Source organism: Panthera onca, chromosome A1 (genome assembly GCF_046562875.1).
Source record: "Panthera onca isolate mPanOnc1 chromosome A1, mPanOnc1 haplotype 2, whole genome shotgun sequence".
NCBI lineage: Eukaryota > Metazoa > Chordata > Mammalia > Carnivora > Felidae > Panthera > Panthera onca.
In genome coordinates, this window is record NC_138339.1 from 173,857,885 (window position 1) to 173,880,844 (window position 22,960).

A 22,960-nucleotide genomic window follows, 5' to 3' on the forward strand; every position below is an offset into this window, starting at 1 on the left:
GAAGGGGGAGAGATGTGGGTTATGTTCACGTATCAGTGACTATTACAGTATTTTCTTTTTGACGTAATTGGTGTTACTTTATTGAAACGTGCCTATTTTTGTGAACTTGAATTTGTAGGCATCAGAAACCCCAACCCTACAAGGCCTTTCCTTTACGGTCAGACCCGGGGAATTGTTAGCTGTGGTCGGACCTGTGGGAGCAGGAAAGGTAAGTCATAGTGCCTTTTGACAGCTCGCTGCCATGCCACATCCCATATTAAATTCTTGGGGTTGGGCTGTGTGTAACACAAGTTTGAATGGGTATATCCAGAATGGCATTTCTCAAAATGTGTTCCATGGAGCATTGGTTCTGCAAGAAGGTCACACGGCCGCATCAATCTGGATCATGTGGTTGTGTTTTTCTTGGTGCTTCAAGTGGCACAGTTCGGAAATGCTTATCTGGAAGATGGATGTCTCTGTGAAGGAAATTCCTTACGTGACTGCTATTTGGGATGGAATGACTAAGAAAATGGAGACTTCTTTTTGTCAGAGCAAATTCTACAGGAGGTCTTGGGGTTGTAAAGGCTCTTCTGGGAAGCTTTAAACATTTCCTTATGTGGCTTACCCAAGTCACGTCCGCACACAGTGGTGAACGTATGGCCACGTGCATGGCACTGTGCTAAGAGCAAAAGACACGGATGTAAGAAGGCTCGGGCTGATTGCCCTCTAGAAGCACCCAGGTCCTGGGGCAAGACAGGTACGCGAAAGGATGATTTTGGCTCAGTTCTGAGCATTCTGTTAGTGGTAGGCACAGAGCCACCACGTCCGTATGTTGTGAAAGACTTGAAGGAGGTGTGTATGTGCACTTAGCCCTATGCATCTGAAACAATAGAATAGGGAATGCTACGCGTAGGATGAATAAATGATCGAGCCATCATTTGATGGGTTTTTGCTTTTTGGTAACCTGACCCCCTTCAGAGTCCCTTTAATCTTTCCTGACGCATCGGATAGATTATTTACACACAGCTTTTCAGAAACGAGGATAGCCGGATGCAGGACCACCTGTGTGAAAACTCAGACAGAGGAAGTGTGTATCATGCTAGCCTCCCCTGTTGGGAATGGCCAGCAGTCCGTCTTTGAGCACAGCGTTTCATCTGGGGGGAAACGCACTCGGGCAGAGCAGCCGGGTATCCTCTGTTTTGTTAGCATTCGAATTTGATTTTAAATTTGTAAAAAATACGTATTTATTTTTGGGAGAGGGGAACAGAGGATACCCTGCGGGCTATGCGCTGACAGGCTGACAGCAGTGAGCCTGAGGCGGGACTCGAACTCACGGACTGCGAGATCATGACCTGAGCCGGAGTCAGCCGCTTAACCGACTGGGCCACCCAGGTGCCCTCCAAGCATTCACATTTTTTATTGCACCTTCCAGGGCTGTACTTGAGTCTGTTTTAAGTGGAAGTGCACTGATGTGTATCAGACCCTGGGGCTGGGGGAGGCGGGATTGGGAATAGCAGCGGCTTGTCTGTGCCCAGTGCTGCTGGCACACACTTGCTTGTTTCCAATCTGTTTCAGTCGTCGCTGTTAAGTGCCCTGCTGGGGGAGCTGCCCCGGAGCCAGGGGCTGGTCAGCGTGCACGGAAAAATCGCCTATGTTTCTCAGCAGCCCTGGGTGTTTGCAGGAACTGTGAGGAGTAATATTTTATTTGGGAAGAAGTATGAAAAGGAACGATACGAGAAAGTCATAAAGGCTTGCGCTTTGAGAAAGGTAAGGACTTTTGAGTTACACACGCTTGAATTTCAAGTAATAATAGTGTTGATTGAAATGACAAGGTTGAGTTCCTTTTTTTTTTTTTTTTGAAAGCTCTTTGGACATTATTTAATGCTTCAAGCTGGTCTTGCGGGCAGATGCACCACATGTAACTGCACAGAGGCACTGCTGTTTTAATCCTGATGTCATGAGGATCACAGGATGCTTCTCTTGTTTTGTGAAGTTTTATTCACTTTGCACTTTTTAAATGGACAGTTATAAAAAAAAAAAGAGTAGCGTAAAGAGCCCTCATGTACCCATCCCCCAGCTTCAACCATGCTCTGCTGGGGGAGGAGGAGGAAGGCTGACCATTCCCCCTGCCCTCTGCCAGCCTCACCCACACCCCGAATTATTCTGATGCAGAACGTAGCCCTCCTGTAGTTCGTCTGCACGTGTTTCCTTCATTATCTCTAAAAGATAAGAAGTCCTCTGAAAAGAAACCATGTTATCACCCTTGAAAAGTGACCACAGGTCCTTAATATCATCACTGTCCTAGTCCACGTGTACATTTCGTTAATTATCTCAGCAGGAAATCTGGTCAGCCATTGGTTTGAGTCAGACCCCACGTAAGGTCTGTACTTTGCTCTTGGCTGATTTATTTCTGGGGTCCCTTTCAGTTTCTAGGTTTCTTCTCCACTTGATTTTTAACTTGCGATTTATTATTTTAAGAAAAGGAAATGCTTTCAAATTTATTTTGAATATTACATCATTGTTTTTGCAGAAAATGGCAAGATGAAATGTTGAACTGTACTTGGGATTTAAATAAAATTGATGAATGAATGATAAAAACTGAACTTACTTGATAGGACAGTATAATTTAGCAAAAAGGAAAACAAAACGGTCCGTAGTGATAAATATTATGTGACTCCCTTTGGGTTATAAAAATCAGTGGATAATGGCGATAAAGGGCTCTCCCTGGGGTCTGCTCGATGCAGGCTGGACATCCGACTGTTCTTTTATACTGTGTGGAAAAGGCCAGGACAGACTTTTAAAGGTATGGAATTGAAGGCTCCCAGCCAGAGTAGTGAGGAAATAGTAATTTTGCTTGAACAATGTCTTGAACATGATAGATTTTATCAGGCGAGTAGCATTTTATGATGTGGACAAAACATAATTGCTTGTTTAATGGGCTTCTATTTCTTTCCCCTGGGTCATTGTTAATGAGAGATTATGTGTTTTCAGAAATGACATCAGGTTAGCAGTGGTGAGCGAGATTTTTTGTTCAATGGTGTATACTGTGTAAGGAGAGGGAGAAAGCAGTGGTGATAACTGCCATTTATTTGGAGTCCACGTGCTAATCACTTTTTTGCCTGTCGTGCGTGCGCCCACCCACCCACCCACCCACGCACACACACATACCAGTTTTTAATCTTTTACCAGTGCTTTTGATGGCATGCACCACCCTCATTTTATAGTTGCTAGAACTGAGGCTTATAGAGATGAAACAATTCACGTAAACATCTGCAGCTCAAGTTCAGATTTTTCATGACCCCAGATTCCATGCTTCAAGTTCAGATTTTTCATGACCCCAGATTCCATGCTTCACGGGGCCATGACGCCTCCCAGCAGAGGGAGTTTATAAGGAAGAGCGATTTTTAAAGTTGGGTAATTGAGGCGGAGACCAGTGGTGACACTGGTGAGAAGCCAGACGCCGAGAGGCAGTGGCCCCAGTAGCCCATCTGCAAGCCTGGTGGGCGAGGGTAGGACGTCAGCTGTGCTCCAGGAACGGTGTCGTGGAGCATTTAGAAAAATGGGGATGATGCAGCAGTTAACATCCAAAGCTGGATTCGAGGATGTCAACTTCGAGCATACAACAGGCATGTACACAGAGTAGCAACAGTTAATTCAGATATAACTGGAGAAGTTCCTTAGGCAGACACCGTCATCAAGTACTTGTGGACGTGGCATGTGATACCATGGGGGTGAGTCTCCTCAACGCAATGACTGCCGGGAGCGAGGAGCTGAAGAGGCCACCGTGTGGCCCATGTACCTTGACGTTGTGCACGTGTGAAGATTACAACCCTAACTGGGTACCAGGAGCTGAAGTTTTCCTTCTCATATTTACACCACTGCCTTTTCAGCTCATAAACTACTAGGTAACCTTATTCGACATAACTACTGTTTAATTTAATTTAATTTATATTTTATATTTTATATATTTTTATTATTTATTTATTTATTTATTTTGAGAGAGAGAGAGAGAGAGAGAAAGAGAGAATGCACACGCAAGTTCTCAAAGGGCAGAGAGAGGGAGAGGGAAAGAGGAGCGGGGCTCACCTGGGCTCTGGCTCACCCAAAGCAGAGTTCATGCTCACCCAGTGTGGGTCTCGAACTCAGGAACCATGAGATCATGACCTGAGCTGAACGAAGTCAGATATTTAACTGATTGAGCCACCCAGGTGCCCAATGTAACTACCCTTTAAATGATTTAAATAGAGGTTCTATGAGCGTCCAAGAAGAAGATTTTTTAAGAGTAATAGAAAAGTACTGAAATTCTGTGTGGCCAAGAACATTCAGATAGATACGTATGTGCTCCAATCAGGAACAGTGTTTTCACATAAGATAGAAAAGGAAAAGTTTTTGCCTTAACTTGCCTCCTTCAACACTGAGCCAGTTGTAAATGATATGTTTAACTCTTGGCCCCTAGCACGAGAAATTATATTCCGTTGCCACAGAGGCTGGGAGAGCATTCCTGAAAAGAGGGACATTAAACTTATTTTAGCCCAAATACATGTCACTTACTAAATAATGAGTAAATTATGTGATTTTTTTTTTTTTTTTTTTTTAATGGGACAATTGAAGAAGGTGGGGTGTGGAGTATGCGATGAACAGAACACAGGCGTTTTCTTTTCACCTTCCTCAAGCTTAACTCCTGATGCCCAGAGCAGACTCCGAAGAGCCAGGCCAGTGCTTGCCTGTTTCTTTGCACGGCCTTGCTTTTCTGGTGATAGCTCAGCCCTGCCTTTCTACTCCCCACATTTGACCATCCCTGGAGAAAAGCACGTGTTGGGACGGTGGCTGCCATTCAGCGTTTTCCCCAGGGACTGATGCCTTTGCCACCGCCACAGGGGACGACTGGACCAGTGTGTGGGCCACCTCTGGGGCACGTGGACTCTGGCGGCAAGGGCCCCTGCAAGGCGGGCTGTGCTGCGATTCTTGTATTCATGGCTCCATGTTGATAAACATGGTCGGTTACCTGTTCTGCGTGACACGGCATGTGGGGTCAGGGCCCCTTGTGCTCCTTCCCTCCTGGACAGAAAAGGAGGCCGGGCGTGAAGATGTAGTGAAGGGTGGAGTCCTGGCCCCAGCCTTGTCACTTCAGACACATCCTGTTACCTGTCTGGGCTTCTCCCGTCTGCTCCGAGTGACGACAGTAGGTCCGAAGATTTCCAAGAAGTTTGGCTGCAGTTCTGAAATGCCATCTATGACTCTGTTTAGTGATTGGTAAGGGCTTTAGGAAACCACAGAACCACCTGATGAGTTACGAGATCTTTTGCTTTTCTCCTCTTGGAACCCATCTGTCAACGGATGGGCATAAGATGGCTACAGAGGGTTGTGGCATCCTGGAATTATGTTGCCCGTAGATACAAAGACTGCATGTGTAGTAGAAAGGCCTTGGCCTTTGGAGAGAGACAGTCTCGAGAATTAACTTGGGATGTTAGTCCATTTCCTTATTAAATGGTGGGCATATGGGACTTCTGTCGAGACTAAGCAGACATGCCGGGTTTTTGAAAAATGGTAGCTAGTCCTTTTCTCTAAATTCGTATATACATATAAGTATAATAGAGATTTCTCCTTACAGCCTCCCCTAAATCTGGAGGGAAAACAAAACAAAAAAGGGCAACATTTCTTATGTTACGTGTATATTACTAACAACTAGATGTGTTACACTAGACCTAATTGAAGTTAACTTAAGTCGTTGAGCAGATAATATTTCTGAAATAAAATAGGAGGATATGAAGTAATCACATTTAGCAACATCCATTGAGACTGATGACATACTCAGAGTGACACTGTAGCAAGTTACAGAGTATAGTTTAGGGAACAGCTGGTTAAGTCCAAGGCCCTGGAGGCAGACAGTTGTGGATTGAGTCTCAGTCTATTTACTAGCTGTGTGATTCGGGTTACAAAGCTTGAGTTTCTTTGTCTATGAAATGGAGATGATCAACCTCATGTGGTGTTTTTTAGGACGAAATGCAATAACTTTCTTAAAGCACCTGATTGCTAGGGACGTAACAAGCATTCTATAAATGTTAGAATAGTGTTGAAGAGATACTGCCTCTTAATAAAAGAGCAGCCAGTTTTGCGTAGAATCACCTCTATAAAATGTGACATGTTAGAAAAGAAGGTATTTGAGTATATAACTTCCATTATTTGAGGTGATGTTTGTTATAGGTGCTCTAATGTAGTACGTTACATAAACCACCAACAAAGATAGTGTCTAACAGAAGATAAGCAACGTATCACATGACATTTGTCTGGCTATTTTACGTTGGAAGACTTTTTAGCATTTTTGGGTAATACATACTTGAAGGTGTAATATTGATAAATTCAAATTTAGTATTTTCTCACATAGGTCACTCGAATTTATAAGACTCTCTGGGGTGCTCACAGGCTTACAGTTTCTTCTATTTACTACATTTCTGCCAGCTTGGACATTTTCTTTTCTGATAACATTGACGGTTGTAGAATGATTATTGTTTTATCTTTAGTTTTTCATCTCTCACTTGAGATCGCTTTTACCTATGACATAGGAAATAAATAAGTACAAAAGGGATCTATAAGGCTAATCAAAATATGGAGACCCTAAGTTTATCGATACTTGTGTGTGTATAGAGAAGTCTTCAAGTCTTAATTTTGATATTATAAGTACACTTTTTGTTTTAAATATACTTTAAAAAATGTCTGTTTATTTTTGAGAGATAAAGAGCACAAGGAGGGAAGAGGCAGAGAGACAGAGAGACAGAGAGACAGAGAGTCCAAAGGAGGCTTGGAGCTGTCAGCACAGAGCCCGACGAGGGGCTCGAACTCATGAACTGTGAGATCATGACCTGAGCCGAAGTCAGACTCTTAACCAACTGAGCCACCCTGGTGCCCTTAAATATACTTTTAAATATATTTTTCAGTAACCACTTGGGGCAGCTTGATGAGGAAGGAAGAGTAAAAGGCTATGAATAGAGACAAACTTCATTCAGATTCCATCCATTCCATTTAACAGCTGGCAGTCCTCAGACTGTTATGTAACCTCATCTCAGTTTCCCCATCTGTGAAGTGGGGCTAATTCTTTGCAGCTTGTGAGGATTAGAGATAATCACTGTCAGACAACCGGGCACCAGGCTTGGTGCATAAATCTTACCCTCTTGGAGCTGGGGGAGATAAACCGTGCATGCGTGTACAAATTATGAAGCAGAATACGGTGGGCCCTTCCTGAGAAATCAGGGTCTTGGGAGTGTAGTAGAAAAAGGGTGAGTTCTGATTCAGGAAGCTCGAGGATGGTTGGGGAGTCGACAGGCCATGATAGGAAGGCCAGTCATGGGAGAAATGTTAGGAACAAAGCCTCGGAACTCAGGCTGTTTGACTCGGGATCCAGCCCTCCTTTGCCCCCCAGGCCTCGAGTCTGGCTCTCCTAGACTGTCAACAGTCTGCTCAGTGGTATTTCTACTGAAGTCTCCACCATTGCCAGAGGGCACTCGACACAGGTTTTGGGCCTGGTGGCATCAGCCCAGCATCGCTGTTTCTTGGCTTTCCTCTAGTCTTGTATGTGTGCTTTTTAGTGAAAACCATTACAGAGGAAAGAGTTGGTTAAATGTCACTGTGATGTAACTAACATTAGAATATCTTCTTCCCACTGGGAGATTGGGAGAATTTGCAATATTATGCTCAACTCGGGCTTTTCTCCTTTAACTGAAACAGAAAAATTATGGTTCGAAAATTAGCCTGACTCAGATTTCACTTCATATTCTTTGAAATGTTGTCCCCACTCCCCTCCGCCATCCCCCCATCTGATGCTTGTCCATAGTTTGCAGAGTCAACAACACACTCAAAATCCTACTACCGGGCTCAGAGAGTGTCCGTTCCGTGTTCCTTAACTGTGCTAAGTGAAAGGGTGGATTTTAAGTGCCTTCTCTAGAAAATGGCTAAGGTTGCTCTGCCACAGTCTGGTGCTATTTTATTTTATTTTATTTATTTTTTTTTTTTTTTAATTTTTAACGTTTTATTTATTTTTGAGACAGGGAGAGACAGAGCATGAACAGGGGAGGGTCAGAGAGAGGGAGACACAGAATCCGAAACAGGCTCCAGGCTCTGAGCTGTCAGCACAGAGCCTCACGCGGGGCTCGAACTCACGGACCGCGAGATCATGACCTGAGCCGAAGTCAGCCGCTTAACCGGCTGAGCCACCCAGGCGCCCCAGTCTGGTGCTATTTTAGAAGGAGAACAAAGCAATATAAAATCAAGGCATAAAAACCTAAGAACACTTTGCAAGGACTGTCAACAGTGACTTGGAGGCCAAGTAAACTGTGTGGGTGGGTGGAGGCTGGGAGCCTATCTCAAAATGGCCCATTGTTTTTAATGGAAAGCAAAAGCAAGCGATGGTGTTGACTTCTGACTTCAGCAAAAAAAAAAAAAACAAACCCGCGTGAAATAGTGGATTTTCATGATTGAGCAGTTGCTGCCTTTCATTTACCGTAATCCACTTAGGCTCTGAGCATGCAGGGAATTCTGGGAGTCTTTGTACGCTGTCAGGGAATGGGTTAGGATGGGGTGCTCTCTCTCCCTTCTCCTTTTGGTGGTGTGCTTGGCATGTTGTGATTCACCCTGAGGGGTCCCACTGTTGGTTTGATCAGAAAATCTGTATCAGCCACGAATAGCAGGTCATGATGATTTGTGTCCTTTTCCTATGTATAGAAGGTGTTTGTCCACGGTTTTGATTGTCACGGCATCCTCGAGCTTAGCCATTCTTGTCTCTCCAGCACATCTTGTAGAAGAGGAAAAAGAGGCTTAGGGAGATCATTGGACATGCTTGTCATGGACATTCCAGCATGCCGCTTGCTTTCTCCCCGATTTGCCAAAGTTAGAGACGAAGAGATGAGGGTTTATCCGTAGAAAGTGTTGCTGTGTATCCTAAGTCTATGCTTGAGAGGTGTGGTAGGTAACCAGCAAACTCCCCCACATTCTGCTTGTCGATGCTAGGACCTGTCTAGTGACAATTACAAGCCATCTAAATAAAGGTTTCTAATACAAGGTAATTAAACCTGTTACCCTGTCCTTTAGGGGATGTTCTTATTACTCCCTTTTTTTTCTCCAGGTACTATGATTGGTTCATTTCTTTCTTTTTTTTTTTTTTAAATATAATTTATTGACAAATTGGTTTCCATACAACATCCAGGGCTCATCCCAACAGTGCCCTCCTCCGTGCCCATCACCCACCTTCCCGTCTTTTCCAACCCCCATCAACCCTCAGTTTGTTCTCAGTGTCCAAGAGTCTCTTATGGTTTGCCTCCCTCCCTCTTTGTAACTTTTTTTTTCCCCCTTTCCCCTCCCCCATGGTCTTCTGTTAAGTTTCTCAAGATCCACCTATGAGTGAAAACATGTGTCTTTCTCTGACTTATTTCACTTAGCATAATACCTTCCAGTTCTATTCATGTTGCTGCAAATGGCCGGATTTCATTCTTTCTCATTGCCAAGTAGTATTCCATTGTGTATATAAACCACAACCTCTTTATCCATTCATCAGTTGATGGACATTTAGGCTCTTTCCTTAATTTGGCTATTGTTGAAAGCGCTGCTATAAACATTGGGGTACATATGCCCCTATGCTTCAGCACTGCTGTATCCCTTGGGCAAATTCCCAGTGGTGCTATTGCTGGGTTGTAGGGTAGATCTGTTTTTAATTTGTTGAGGAACCTCCACACTGTTTTCCAGAGAGGCTGCACCAGTTGGCATTCCCACCAACAGCGCGAGAGGGTTCCCGTTTCCCGTTTCTCCACATCCTCGCCAGCATCTATAGTCTCCTGATTTGTTCATTTTAGCCACTCTGACTGGTGTGAGGTGATATCTGAGTGTGGTTTTGATTTGTATTTCCCTGATGAGGAGTGACGTTTAGCATCTTTTCATGTGTCTGTTGGCCATCTGGATGTCTTCTTTAGAGAAGTATCTATTCATGTTTTCTGCCCATTTCTTCATTGGATTATTTGTTTTTCGGGTGTGGAGTTTGGTGATCTCTTTATAGATTTTGGATACTAGCCCTTTGTCCGATGTGTCATTTGCGAATATCTTTTCCCATTCTGTCTGCCTTTTAGTTTTGTTAATTATTTCCTTTGCAGGGCAGAAGCTTTTTATCTTGATGAGGTCCCAATAGTTCATTTTTGCTTTTAATTCCCTTGCCTTGGGAGATGTGTTGAGTAAGAAATTGCTGCGGCTGAGGTCAAAGAGGTGGTTGCCTGCTTTCTCCTCTAGGGTTTTGATGGTTTCCTGTCTCACATTCAGGTCCTTTATCCATTTTGAGTTTATTTCTTAAATAATATTCATATATAACTTGATAGATTCCCAGATCTTCACAAGAAAGCATGAAGCTTCTTCTTAGCTTTGAGTTCCATCTGGCTTGTGTGGAACAAGCATCTACTTAATTCAGCTGATCACCTCAGTGTCTCTTGAACACTTCCCTTTTGTTTTTCCTTTCCAGACTACTCTTCTCATTTCTTGTACAGATCTCGTGAGTCACTCTATCACCATGCCTTAAATGTGAAGACAAGGGGGCCGCCTGGGTGGCTCATTCGGTTAAGTGTCCGACTCTTGGTTTCGGCTCAGGTCATGATCTCACAGTTTGTGAGACTGAGCCCCGCGTCAGGCTCTGTGCTGTCAGCATTTTTAAAGCGAATAAACCTAAAAAAAAAATGTGACGGGGTGCCTGGGTGGTTCAGTTGTTTAAGTGTCCCAACTTCAGCTCAGGTCATGATCTCATGGTTCACGGGTTCAAGCCCTGCACTGGGCTCTGTGCTGACAGCGGGAAGCCTGCTTGGGATTCTCTCTCCCTCTATCTCTGCCCCTCCCCTGCTTATGGTCTCTAAATAAATAAATAAACAAACAAACTTAAGTAGAAGACAAGGGTCAGGTGTTAGTTAACCTTCTCTGAGGGTGGGAAGCTGAGGTCGAGATCAGCAAACTGGCTGGTTAAGACACACTTGTTCTTTTAGGGGCGCCTGGGTGGCTCAGTCAACTAAGTGTCCGACTTTGGCTCAGGTCATGATCTTATGGTTCGTGAGTCTGAGCCCTGTGTCAGGTTCTGTGCTGACAGCTCAGAGTCTGGAGCTTTCTTTAGATTCTGAGTCTCCCTCTTTCTCTGCCCCTCCCCTGTTCATACTCTCTCTCAAAAATAAGTAAACATTAAACAAATTAAAAAAAACCCCACACTTGTTCTTTGATAAAGGAAGTCCCGTGGCTTTCCAAGTCATGTGTGTGCTGCCAGCTTGCACAAGTAGCCCTTGGCACAGACCTCCAGAGTTGCACGTCCAGCTGCAACCTGATGTCCTCCGTAGGCATCTTGGCTTGCCCATAACCACGATCTCAAGTTGCATCTGCTGTCTTGCCCAGCTCAGTAGCCGGTGAGGCAGTTCTTCCCCTTTCTCACATGGAGGACGATACATCGCTCCTCTTCTGCCACCACGACCCCACCCCTTCATCCACAGGTGTTACAGGCTCGACCTTTGAAATTTGCCCGGAACCTGACCACTGCACTCCATTTCTGCTGTTCTCACTCTGGTTCCAGCCACAGCCTGCTCTCACCTACGTTCTTGCAGAATCCTCCTGATGTGTGCCCTGCCTTCACCGGGTGCCCATACCATCTCTTTTCCACAGAGAGGCAAGAGGGATTTCTCAAAACCCTAAGCCAGGTCATGTCCTCCTCCCCATTTCACTGGGAGTGAAACATGCCCCCCGCCCCTTTACCTCTGCCCTTGCTCTCCCCATTCTTTTCTCATTTTGTTTAGCTCTGCTGGCCTGCCTGCTAGTCCTCCAACACCTTGGGCACCCATCTGCCCTATGGCCTTTGCGCTTGCTTGTTCCTGCACATGGAATGCTTTTCAGTTTCTGCAGGTGCACTTAATCTGTCTGTGAAAGCCCCTCTGATCAGAGACCTTCCTGACCCCCATGTACGATGCACTTCCCCTGCCCCTCTCCCCCTGAGCCGCCTTTGTTTTTCTTCTTAGGACTTGCACTCATGCTAATTTTTCATAGTGTCAGTCTCCCTCCACGGAAACTCAAGGGACTGTCTTCCTACAACCAAATTCATTGTGCCCAGAACAATGCCAGACATACAGTCGATGTTCAATAAAACATCTGTTAAAATGGTGAAATGCATAAATACTGTGGGGAAAAGCTGCCGAATGAAAACAAAAAGCCCTGAGTTTGTTGGAAAGGTTCAGGGTTACAATTTTGTCTCTTTGAAATATCATCTATTGTAGTTGATCCCATGGAGTATGAAGAACCGGTGCTGCAAGTCTAGGACGACAGGAGGATATATTTTACATCGTTTTCTTCTTTGTGTCTCCGTGCAGGATTTGCAGCTTTTGGAGGACGGAGATCTGACCGTGATAGGCGATCGGGGAGCCACACTGAGCGGGGGGCAGAAGGCCCGGGTCAACCTCGCGAGGTAATCGCGGTTCGGTTGCCCTCCCGCGCCTGTGCTGTGTGCGGCTCCCAGGGGCGCCTCACCCGAAACCACCTGCAGCTGCATTGGGGGGGGGGGTGCGCCGTGGGAAGCACGAATCTTGCATTATTACGGCGGCTCTCGGCATGAACGCGACCCGAGTTGTTGCTGAACGCCGTCAGGCCTCGGAGAGGTGGGGGTGTGGGGCGTTCTCCCGGCTGACAGCGCTTTATGTTTCTAGAGCAGTGTACCAGGACGCCGACGTCTACCTCCTGGACGATCCTCTCAGTGCCGTGGATGCGGAAGTGGGCAAGCACTTGTTTGAACTGTGAGTTTGCCTGCTCCGGTCACTTCTGCTAAGAACCGCGTGGGGTTTGGGGAAGAGGGCTCAGGAAAGCCTGGACGCCTCGGTAGACTCTGCTGCTTCTGCTCAGGCGGCCGTCTTTCTCCTCCCTTCCCTCCACAGACGATCCGTTTTAGAGACATTTTCGGGGAACAAGGGGGAAGATGCAGACGGTGCTTACTGCGTCGGGGACGGGGCGGTGAGTGGAGAACAGGCTTTAGGGGGTTAAGAAATAGATGGCAGATTTCCCCTTGCTACTTGTAGGTGATAAACAAGACGTTGTTGGTGGAATAAGAAGGATGCTGGACGGTTTTCTGAATTGAAGAATGGGACTCGGTAACGTGGTGCTTGGCTGCCAGGTTCTTTTCCTTCATCATTTTTGTTGATGGCACATTTAGAAGTGCAGTTTGCTGGTTTGTGCTAATTATCCCGTAGGTTAGGAAGTACTTGGTAAAGTCTAGAATAGTTTAAGAATGACTTACCCCGTATCACAGGATGGTTTCAATAATTGAGTGTTGCTTCATGGATTCTTAAAATTAATAGGTAAGGGCCCCCACATGTAGGGGTAACTTGAATTTGAAACTAGATACCCAGAATCTAGCTTATCTCCTGGCTCTCACTTTGTGTTTCGGGAATTGGTTTTCATCGGCTCTTGCTCAGTCGTGAAACCACTGATGTAAGTACTGGAAGCTAACATACGTGACTGATGCTTCCTGTGGACTGAGTGTAGACTGGCGTATGCAGAAGCATCGTGAGCTCACTCTTGCTAAAACGGCATCCAGATCTACCCCACAGTTAGCTTACTGTTATTAAAGCCGGTGAGCACTTTCAAGTGCATTTCCTGAAGCCCTAATGTGTGCATGGAGGTAGAGGTTCTTGCAAATGATGTTGAAAGTCCAGACCAGGGTGTCGGCCCCTTCGTTTCTCCTGAGACCTCTCTCCGTGACTGGCTGATGGCCACCCCCTTGCTGTGTCCTCACACGGCCCCTCCTCTGTGCACATGCACCCACGGTGTCTTTCTCCTTATGTCCTAATCTCTTCTAAGGACACCAGTCAGATTGGATAAGGACCCGTCATCAAGGCCTCATTTTCACTTAATTACCCCTTGAAGGCCCTGTCACCAAATTCTAAAGTATTGGGGGCTTAAGGCATCAACGTGTGAATTTTGGGGAGGACACAGTTCATTTACAACAAGTCCCAAGTAGCAAAGTAAAGAGATTCTAGCAGAGAGAGCAGTGTGAGGCAGCTCTGGGTTCTGGATACGAGGAGCTGGGACTCCGTGTCCCCTGAGTGTGGGTTCCTGTCATTTCTCCCCTAGAGCGTGTATGTACCAAGTGTTTCGTTTTGGGATGATGACAAGTTCTGGAGATGGGTGGTGGTGATGGTTGCACAACGGTGTGAGTGTCCGTAATGCTGCTGAGCTCTATGCTTAAAGATGGTTAAAATCGTAGATCTTCTATTTATTTTACTGTAATTAAAGAAAAAAAGAAGCATGGCAGCATTGAATTTTTCAGAATGCAGAGAGCCGAGCAGCTGATACCTGACATGGCCTCCAGCTCTTTGATCCGACCTCCTTGCCCATCCCTTCCTGATCGCCACTGGATGAATTTTCCCTTAGGGAAGTGCCTTGTGGCTTGTTAGTGAGTTCGGTGACAGAGTTCCAACCCCCTCCCTCGGTGGCATCAGGAGTAGCCCAGCCTCCCTGTCCCCAGTGCCCCCCCACCCCCGGGCTCACAAATGTGTCTCCCCAACCTGGGTGGGGGGCGGGTATTGCGCACAAGCTCTCTATCGCTGTAAGAACAGTTTCCGCTGGCCATTGAGTTTGTGTCACTTGGGAGGGGAGAAGATGACCTTCTAATTGCCAAGTATCAGTGTGCTTATCACAGAAACTCTCCCAGGTTCTTCTTTGAACCCAGGAGGTATTTATAAAGTCCTCTCGCACCTTTCGGGTTTAATGGCTTTGGATATACACTTGATAGAAGCAAGCTTGTTAAAATTGTTGTTTGCTAATCAGAACCACGTTCTTTGGGGAAACTTAGGGCAGGGAGCACGAATGCAATTTAGGAAATCACTCAGCAGCAGCTGGAGAATGTTCTCAACGAGCTAGAAAATTGGACTGAACAATATACTATGAAAGATGGCGGTTGTGTTGAAGCTCAGAGATGTGAAGTGTTTTGTATTAAAAGTGAATGAGTTACACTTCTACTTGCCATTAGCAGTTTACTTCGGTCGTGAATATATATCCAAGGTTATTAAGGTTTGCGAGTCTTACAACTATATGCTGTAAACATCGACGTGGATTCTGTCACATGTGGAAGGTTGGAGGCCCTCGGGTGAACAGAAGCGCATGTAACCTCTTGGAGCGGTGGATCCTGTCTTATTTTAGAGAGCCCCATATCCCTAGACCCTCACTTCTGCGTAATCAGTTCGAGTCTGTCCTAACTGGATCTGCCCCACTACTGCCTACTCTGTTCACCTTTGCCGCCTCAGGCCTCCACGGACCCCCTTCATGCTCGGGGCGCAGCTCAGCATCTTCAAGTGGCGAAAAAGATTCTTTGCAGTCTGACCCATTTGCATTTCCAGCACTTCCTCACGCAAACTCCCTACTCTGGCCACGCTGGCTCTCGTGCAGTGCCCTGAATGAGCTGTGTCCCTTCCTCCTATCTGCCTGTCTGTACAGATCCTGTTCCTTCTGTCCGGGAGCCTGGGGGCCAGTGCGCCAGGACAAAGAAGATGTCGCTGCCACCTTTCCCTCCCGTTTTTCCAGGGGGTGGCCTGTGCCCTTTCATCTTCCCAGAGCCCTCAGTGGGCTGTACTTGAGCACTGATGAGTCCCCCCTACCCCTGACTCACTGTGAATGCACGAAGGCACCTTTGTGCAGCAGGTTTCTCTCCCAGAGCCGCTGCACCTGCTGTACCTTCTTCCAGGAATGTTTCCCCCAGATATGCTCATGGTCCGTGTGTCCCCTACATCCAAGATTGCAGCCCTCACCTTGCTTTTTCCTTACAGCATACATCACGACCCAAGAGTGCACTTTCTGTATTTATTTAATGTGCCTCCCTCTTCACAGTGTCGTCCGTTTTCTTGACCTGTAGATGTCCTTGGCACTTAGAGTGCGTTGTACCTCAACAGAGGTCTGTCGATTGAATGAATGAGGGTAGTGACTGTCTTATTTGTATCCTCTCTACCATAGTACATGTGCCCTCTTAACACAGCCCTTACACAGGATAAAGGTTAAATAACTTGTTACTGATCCTTCATTTTTTTTTTTTTTTAATGGCATGGCTTGGAAATTTTTACTGTTAAAAATTTGGCAAGTAGAGTATTTTCCTAGAGATTTTGATTAAAAAACATAATTTAGAAAAATTTAGAGCCATCACCTGATAACATCATTGTAATTCTTTATATTTCCTCGTGTTTGGTGGAATGTTAGGAAGAAAACATTTTAAAAGTTTTGCATTGGCCCATCTTGGACGCAGCAACCCATTAGATGTGGTGGTTAACATCTGTCTTCAGGGATTGCCAGCAGGGAATTTTGAATTAAGAAGTAACAGTTCCCTTAAACACGCTAAGCCTGAAGAGGGGTTTACTCGCTCAGGAAACTTAGGAATAAAAGCCACACCAAGACCTTTCAAAGGGGAAACATTAATCCTCCTGGATGTAAAGAATGGAATAATAGTATATATACCTACATCCTGGGGTCTTGCTTCTGATCTCAGGTCCAGTCTCAGAAGTGTCCCCTGAGGACTTTTCTGTCCTGAGTCCAAACCAAAGGGCCACTTGTGGGTTAGGGAAGGTGGAGAATGGACCTAACATTGACTGAGTGGATTAGTGTTCTTAGAACATACCTATGGGTTGTCATCGGCCTTATTTTGAGATGAAGGAACTGAGGTTCAGAGAGAGGTCCGTTAGCTCATCTGACATCTCCAGGCTAGTAAGAGGGATTTGAACTGCAGTCTGGGTGCCTGCAGAACTCTTGATCTGACCTACCTCAGCAGGTTGAGCTGGGGCCCACGTTCCTGAGATTTGCTGTGCAAGGGGCTCTCTCACCCAGAGCATATGCCTAGGGCCCTGCCTCTGGTCAGATGGCCCCGTCTCAGGCTATGTGCTGACCTGGACAGGTTGTGGACCATGGTGGGGTACAGGCTGGAGTGCAGTTCCTAGGGGTGTGCATTTAAAACGAGGAGCACTTTGAGGAGTTACTGTAAAAAACCTACTTGAGTGCTGGTGGGGCTCTTGGCTAAGAGGACTGGTGTGTCCTTTGAGCTGTTGAATGATTTCCACTATGATTTCGGCCCCTTGGATTCTCTTCTTTCGTATTCATATTCAGAAGGTTTTCAGTCCGACTGAAAGATGGTTTAGTGCTCTGGATGGGACTGTGGGGATATTGTAAACACTAATTGAGGACATGCCAGTCTTTGTTTTCTAATTGTATTTAGGAAGTGTGTCTAGAAAGTGTCTAGAAAATGCACTTTGGGAAGGTTACTGAGAATTTAAGATTTTTTTTTTGGTTAATATTACATCATAAATCAATTACCTAGCAAACTAAGAAAAATGTACATTTTTGTATAACTTAGATCCCTCCTTCACCCAGTCATACACAGGGGTGAAACACTAGTATTTTCATTCAGTCCGGTTTTGGAATCTCACTATTGCTCAATTGTTTTTTCACCATGAAATACATAAATAATTGTTAAGCTGAGTTTTAGGGGGGAAAAATGTTAGTTAGCTCTTGGCGTCTCCTTCACTGGACTGCTTTTTGGAATTTCTTAGCAGAACTAGACTCAAGTTGGTGGATAAATTCGAGGACCTCGTTAGGTTCCCAGTGATTTACATTTGTATTTGATTTGTATCTGTATTTATATTGGTTTTTAAACTACAAATCTTTGACTAGTGTGTTGTCTTTGTCTCTATGTGTTTTGAAAATGTGTGTTTTTCAATTTGGAGCACCCCCATTAACGTGGTTTTTGCTTACTGTACCTTTTATATTTATAGGTGTATTTGTCAAACCTTGCACGAGAAGATCACAGTCTTAGTGACTCATCAGTTGCAATACCTAAAAGCTGCAAGTCAGATTCTGATATTGAAAGATGTAAGTAATTTCTAGACATCTGTGGGACTTGCTAGCACTCAGGTGTGTTGAAGGTGAGACCTCCCAGCAGGTCTCTTCTTAGGTTTGTGCCAAACTCCCTCTCCTTCCTTCGTTTTGTACCCTGTCCTGCCCAGAGCTGGTATTCCTGCTTTTAGGCATGAATCCAGACATGTAGAAATGGAACTGTTCCGCTCTAGGCCATATTACCCTAAATATATAAAATTGGTGCCTCAGAGTTCTAAATTATAACTGTTCTAGTAAAATTGCTTGGGATAGTGATGCTGTTTTATTTAGAACTTTTGTTTTCCTCTTCTTCCACGTAAATCAAAGTGTATTATTTGAAAATTAGGGAGACTGAGACATACTTGTTTCTATTTGTCTTCTGCAGTTTAGCCAAAGAGCATCTTCCATTAGTGACAGAAGCGTGGTTGGAAAGCTGAGCGCCCCCGGTCGAGACATGCAGTCCTGCGTGTAGCCAGTTGCTAGTCTCCTGGCATAGGGTTCTATGTGTGCCCCATACGTGTGAGAGCCGGGGCGGTGATAAGTAAAAGTCCCTGCCATCGTGGGGCTTCCATTCTTGTGGGGATAGGGGTAACGTGTGGGGCAGGGGGCGGCGCATACCATGACAGCCTCCCCAGGGAGCTGGTGCCTCAGGGGACCTAAGTGACATGAAGGTGCTGGCCGTGCAGTCACCTGGGGGAGGGGGGTTGAGGCAGGGGGTCCAGCGGTGGGGTCCTAAGGAAGGAACTGACCTGGCATGTTGTAAGAATGTCTGGAAGACCCGTGTGTCTGAGGCACTGTGGGCGAGAGAGTGTGAGGGAGGTGGGCTCAGAGCAGTGGGCGGCTGGCCCGGAAGTGGGTTGGAAGCCATTGGATAGATCAGAGCAGAGGGGTGATGTGGTCTGATGCATGGTTTTAAAAGATCCCTCTTGGGGCACCTGGGTGGCTCAGTCGGCTAAGTGTCTGACTTCGGCTTGGGTCATGATCTCACGGTTCGTGAGTTCAAGCTTTGCATCAGGTTCTGTGCTGACTGCTCAGAGCCTGGAGCCTGCTTCGGATTCTGTGTCTCCCTCTCTCTCTGTCCCACACCTGCTTGCACTCTTTCTCTCTGTCTCTCAAAAATGAATAAAGGTTAAAATAATTTTTAAAAGACCTCTCGATGTTTGCTGGAGGGGCAACAGCAGAAGCAATTAGAAGTCTCAGTAAAGTTCAGAAGACGGAATCATGGGCTCAGATTAGCGTATCAGTTTCTGGAGCTGCCATAACAAATTACCACATACGGCATGGATTAAGTAACAGAAGTCTGTCATCATCACCCTTCTGGAGCCTACCAGTCCAAAATCAAGGTGCTGGCAGGGCCATGCTCTTGTGAAGGCTCTTGTGGGGAATCCTTCATCACCTCTTCCAGCCACTGGTGTTAGCCAGCTGTCCTTGGTGTTCTCGGCTTGCCACTGCAACACCGTGGTCTCTGCCTCTCTTGTCACATGGTGTTCACCGCGTCTGAGTCTTTCCTCTTAGAAGGACGTCGGTCATACTGGATTTGGGGTCCATCCTACTCCAACATGACTTCAGCTTGATCACATCTACAAAGATCCTATTTCAAAATTAGGTCACATTCGTAGGTATCGTGTTTGGGCCTTGAATGTGTCTTTCTGGTGGAGCCATCATTCAACCCCCAAGAGCTAGCATGGGTCCCAGGGTGGAGGTTACTGAGAATTTTCCAGGCTTAGTAGTTGTTTGATGTTTCACTCCTTGGCTTGTTTACCTCTGAGCCTCAGCACCTCGGTCATGAACCCTGGTCTGCTCCAGCTGGCCCTCACTCAGATCCTCACGACATCAGATGAAATTCTGCCCTGAGAAAGATGATGAGAGTGCAGAGTGTCTGCCTCTTGGGAGCAGTTACCTGTGTCGACTCCTGCAGTCCTCTGGGAATAGGACGCTCCGATTCCCCGAACTGGAAAACATTTAGTTTCATGTGCAGAGGGGATGATGGAGTCAGGTAAAACCCCAGTGTTGGTGGGGTTATGAATATAGAACCAACAGCCTATTTAGCCAGAGTCTGGATGTTTCGGGGTCCCCTTACTGTTTTTTTCTGAGGACATTACTCCCAACTTTACTACTGTCAGAGCAAACCGTTTGTCTACCAGTGAGCTCCGCTGGGTGAGTTGTTTATTTTTATTTATTTATTTAAAAAAAAATTTTTTTTTTTTTTAACGTTTATTTATTTTTGAGACAGAGAGAGACAGAGCATGAACGGGGAGGGTCAGAGAGAGGGAGACACAGAATCCGAAACAGGCTCCAGGCTCTGAGCAGTCAGCACAGAGCCCGACGCGGGGCTTGAACTCACAGACAGTGAGATCGTGACCTGAGCTGAAGTCGGACGCTTAACCGACTGAGCCACCCAGGCGCCCCTGAGTTGTTTATTTTTGAGAGACAGAGCGTGAGTGGTGGAGGGGCAGAGAGAGGGAGACACAGAATCCGAAGCAAGCTCCAGGTTCCCAGCTGTCAGCACAGAGCCTGATGTGGAGCTCGAACCTGTGAACTGTGAGATCGTGACCTGAGCCAAAGTCGGATGCTTAACCAACTGAGCCACCTAGGCACCGCTGTCCTATAAAAATTTTAGGATTGTTTGTTATAGCTCTGTGAAGAATGCTGGTGTTATTTTGATCTTTTTGCTGCTTTAAATGCCTGTGGTAGTTACACTTTTTTTTTCTGTTGTTAAAGTTTATTTACTTAATTTTGAGAGGGAGAGAGAGACAGAGAGTGTGTGTGTGTGTGTGTGAGTGGGGGAGTGGCAGAGAGAGAAGGAGAGAGAGAATCCGAAGCAGGCTCTGTGCTCATAGAGTGGAGCCAGATGCAGGCTTGATTGTGCACAGACTGTGAGATCATGACCTGGGCCGAAATCAAGAGTCTGATGCTTAACCGACTGAGCCACGCAGGCACCCCGAGTTACACATTTCTTATATGACCCCCAGCACCTACCATAGGATTTGACTGAGAACGGAATGCTCCATTCTGTGTCCAGTTGAATTGAATGAGATGTGTCAACCAGAATTCCAGACCTAAAGATAATTTTCTTACGAAAATTCTAATGTGAGACCAGTTAAGTATTTTTGATTAGCATTAGTTTAATGTTATCAAATGTAAATGAACCATCAAATTCTTTTATTTTTATTTTAGGGCAAAATGGTGCAGAAGGGGACTTACACTGAGTTTCTGAAATCTGGGGTGGATTTCGGTTCTCTTTTAAAGAAGGAAAATGAGGAGGCTGACCAGAGTCCAGCTCCAGGATCTCCCGCTCTGAAGAATCGGAGCTTCTCGGAGTCTTCTCTTTGGTCTCAGCAGTCTTCCAGGCCCTCACTGAAAGATGGCCGTCCAGAGGGCCAGAATGTGAGTTCTCCTCTTGCAGCACGGCCTGGTTGTGTCTTCTCTTGTGTCCTCATGCATCTTGAGTCCGCTCTGTCTCTGACACCTTCATTTGTCCCAGAGTAGATTCTGAGGTTCCAAGGCCTTGTTGCATGCAATGGGTAGAATTAATGTAGAATGAAGGGAGCAAGCCTGATTAGGGTTCTCCTTTGGGTGTTGGACGGAGGAGGAGCTTGCGGGGCTCAGTAGTGGGTGGACTGCTATAAATTCCTGGGGGTCGGTGGCTCATGCTGCTGGTAGGGCTCTTGAATTTACCATAGGTAAATCTTCCTTGCTCTGGAGGCCCCAGGCTACCCTTTTGCATCCAGACATTTGATTTGAAGTCTCCTCCAACTGAGTCCTGCTGTGGTCCATGTTAAGTCAGCTACTTTTCCTATGTGGTGGAATGTTCTGCTGCTGCATGTGACCTTTTGTATTATTTTGCCCCATTGTCCGATGGTTGGTGAGAGGCCAGAAGTAGCATGTGTGAAGGGTCTGGCACATAGCAGACACTTTAGAGTTAGCTCCCATCTTCCTTTCTTACACAAGTTCAAGAACCACATGGTATCCATCTTTGAAACCATAGAGGCCAGCATACAGCCAAGGACATCTTTTTTTTTTTTTTTTTTTTTTACATTTTATTTATTTTAATTTTTAATTTTATTTATTTTTTTAACTTTACATCCAAATTAGTTAGCATATAGTGCAACAATGATTTCAGGAGTAGACTCTTTAGTGCCCCTTACCCATTTAGCCCATCCCCCTCCCACAACCCCTCCAGTAACCCTCAGTTTGTTCTCCATATTTATGAGTCTCTTCTGTTTTGTCCCCCTCCCTGTTTTTGTATTAGTTTTGTTTCCCTTCCCTTATGTTCATCTGTTTTGTCTCTTAATGTCGTCATATGAGTGAAGTCATGGTTTTTGTCTTTCCCTGACTCACTAATTTCACTTAGTATAATATCCTCTAGTTTGATCCACGTAGTTGCAAGTGGGAAGATTTCATTCTTTTTGATTGCCGAGTAATATTCCATTGTATATGTATACCACATCTTCTTTATCCATTCATCCATCGATGGACATTTGCAGCCAAGGACATCTTTGGCTTATGTGAATCTACAATGCATTCTCAGTTCTCCGGATAGAAGTGCAGAAATATACTAGATCTCCCTTAAAAATATGCACAGGTAGTCCTCAATGTCCAAACTCTCACAGTCCAAATCTAGGGGCCTGGATGATTCTGGTAAGGGTTTGGATTAGTCCCTCACATTCCAGACTGAAGAATCACTCTTTGAAATTCAGGAACCAAAAAAATTCAGACCACGTGTTATCCGTTGCTGTCCAAACTCTCCCTCTTGTTGTTTGAACTCCGTTTACTGTATTTGGATAATATTTTGAGCTCCTACTATGTTTTATGTTCCCATTATTTAGTGGCACAAATAATCTACAGAGATAGCTCCATATCATTTTGTATATTACCGTGGAATAAGCTTCTGCATTTATACTTGAATTGGTTATGTTGTACACGTGCTGGAAATGGTTATGTTCTGCTTCAAACAAAATCACGCAGTAGTGAGTAACCTCGTACAAACAGTGTTTCCTTTTTGCTGATAGATTCCTAGAAGTGGGATGGCTGGGCCCAAGGGTGAACGCATATGTGGTTCATCTAGATACTTCTATACCCTTCTCTG

At 45.5% G+C, this 22,960-nt stretch overlaps 1 protein-coding gene across 4 annotated transcripts in view; it reads left to right on the forward strand.

The window, feature by feature from the left end:
- Positions 1–22,960, forward strand: part of ABCC4 (ATP binding cassette subfamily C member 4 (PEL blood group)) — a 284,074-nt gene that overhangs the window by 124,037 nt on the left and 137,077 nt on the right. For 3 of the 4 annotated variants that reach the window (XM_081794994.1, XM_060636846.3, XM_060636844.3), the window contains exons 14-19: positions 119–208; positions 1,555–1,746; positions 12,342–12,436; positions 12,675–12,761; positions 17,772–17,868; positions 21,049–21,258. In XM_081794994.1, the coding sequence (XP_081651120.1) occupies positions 119–208; positions 1,555–1,746; positions 12,342–12,436; positions 12,675–12,761; positions 17,772–17,868; positions 21,049–21,258 (771 nt within the window). The remainder of the gene's footprint in view (positions 1–118; positions 209–1,554; positions 1,747–12,341; positions 12,437–12,674; positions 12,762–17,771; positions 17,869–21,048; positions 21,259–22,960) is intronic. The other variant, XM_078432437.2, reaches the window with a different exon arrangement.